The sequence below is a fragment of the Apteryx rowi genome, unplaced genomic scaffold (assembly GCF_003343035.1).
Source record: "Apteryx rowi isolate R43461 unplaced genomic scaffold, aptRow1 scaffold_2784, whole genome shotgun sequence".
NCBI lineage: Eukaryota > Metazoa > Chordata > Aves > Apterygiformes > Apterygidae > Apteryx > Apteryx rowi.
This window is the reverse complement of record NW_020449179.1, coordinates 1-1,839: the sequence shown is the minus strand read 5'-3', so window position 1 is coordinate 1,839 and position 1,839 is coordinate 1. Positions and strand designations below refer to the sequence as shown.

At 62.9% G+C, this 1,839-nt stretch overlaps 1 protein-coding gene across 1 annotated transcript; it reads left to right on the top strand.

The window, feature by feature from the left end:
• Window positions 1–6: 6 nt before the first annotated feature.
• LOC112967499 (killer cell lectin-like receptor subfamily E member 1) lies at window positions 7–1,829 on the top strand (the record flags this gene model as incomplete). The annotated part of the gene is made up of 4 exons (XM_026068693.1): window positions 7–334; window positions 765–1,162; window positions 1,283–1,378; window positions 1,642–1,829. Coding segments are annotated over exons 2-4 (522 nt in total), but the record flags the coding sequence as incomplete, so codon positions are not given.
• Between the last annotated feature and the right edge of the window lie 10 nt (window positions 1,830–1,839).

The following is a 1,839-nucleotide window of genomic DNA, read 5'->3' as shown; positions in this document are numbered from 1 at the left end:
GCCTCTTGGCTGGGAGCGCGGGAGGGGACCCCGAGCAGCGTTTTTGTTGCAGCTTCTAAGCGATAGTAAGTTGTTACGTATTCGATACTCTGGTTTACTTAATCAGGCACAATTATCTGTGGTTCTTAGTCCTACCAGCACGAGCTGCTTTTACTGCTGTTGGTCACCTGTGAAAGGCGGTCTAAAGCGCTGGCGCTCGCTGTGATTGGCTGCGCGGCCCGTCACTCAGCGGCTGTTGGCGGTGATTGGGCGGAGCGGCGACAGTGGCGCCGATAGTGAAACCACTTTGGAGGAGAAGGGAGGAGACGGAGCCGCTGTCGCTTCTCGCCCAGAGGTACCGGGCAAAGGGGCGGGGTGAGGCGGCACCGCTGCGTGTCGGGTTGCTGCCGGTGCCGGCCTGTGTCGCGGAGGCGCATCCCGAGGCAGAGGCTTTCTAGGGAAGAAGGGAATCGGCCGGGCGGGGGCCAAACGGGACCGTATGGGGCTCATTAAAAGGCAGCGGGTTGTTTGGCATCATGGTGCTGTGAGGGGAGACCTGCTGCTCTCTGTGATTGGCTGTGTCGGCCGCCCCTCAGCGTCTGCGGGCAGTGATTGGGCGAGGCGCGGCGGGGGGGCGGTACCAGGCGCTGTGGTGCCTCAGAATCCTCTGAGGGAAGAGAGGAGGCGGCTGCTCTCGCCCTGTCTGCCGGCTTGTGAGTTTTCCTTTTTCTTTTTTTACTTTACTACTGATCTCTGTCCTCGCTGACCCTGTGTTTTGTCCCCAGGGGCCGATCGCGGCATAGTAGCGAGAGCTTTGTGGCCGGTGCCGAGAGCCAAGGAGGCTGGAGCGTGCGTGTGGCGGCAGCGCTGCGTCCCCCCTGGCTGGCAGCAATCCTTGAAGCGCGGACGGTGCCTGGCGGGACGGTGCCGGAGCTGCAGTGAGCGATGAGGTTGGATCCTGCCCTTGCCGACCCTTTGCCAGCACTAACGGGCGCTCCAGGGCCAGAATCTCTGCACCACGTGCCGTTAGCCCCTGAATCTGTGACTACTCTGTGGCAAGAGAACAACGGGTCCTACGTCACTGAAGGAGTCCAAGAGCAGCCCCTGGACGAAGCGGGCTCCCCCGGCAGAGTCGGGCGTGGGTCTGCTGTGTCGTCAGGCACGAATGTGTGCGTGCTGATAGGTGAGTCCAAGGTGTGGGGCGCGGAGAGGAGCCAGTGTCCCTCTGTCAGTGTCCCCGCTGGCCTGCTGCCTGCTCTGGGACAGCTGCATCTCCGCTGTGAGCGGCTTTTTGTTCCTCCAGGTGAACTGTGCAGACCCCGTCGATGGCACCTCCGAGCGCTGGCTGTGAGCGCGGCCATGAACATCATTCTGCTTGTTTGCATTGCTGCAGGGGCARGTAAGGGAAGGGATGGCTGCACAGCATTGGTGCAGAGCTATCCGTGTACATATGTGGCCATCCTTGCGCAGGTGCTGGGGGTCTCTGGGGGAAGAGGAGGTGAGCAGGAAGCCCAGCTGTGGCCCAGGAGCAGGGCTGCAGGTGGGGGTGGCCAGGGGGCTGTGTCATGGCGCGGAGCCTGGGGCTGCCTCTTTCCCAGCGCCCCAGTGACATCCCTGCGGATACGGAGGGCAACATCTCACCACCTTCCCRTCCCCCTGCAGCGAGCTGGCGTAGCGACCCCCAAACTGCTGGCACTGCTGCCACTGTGCTGGGCTGCCAAGACGGCTGGATCGGCTACCGCAGGATCTGCTACTACATCTCTTGGGAGAAGGGGAGCTGGGAGTCGAGCCAGCGCGCCTGCTCCTCGCTGGGGGCCTCGCTGGCTGTGCTGAAGCGGGAGTGGGAAGTGGTGAGTGCGC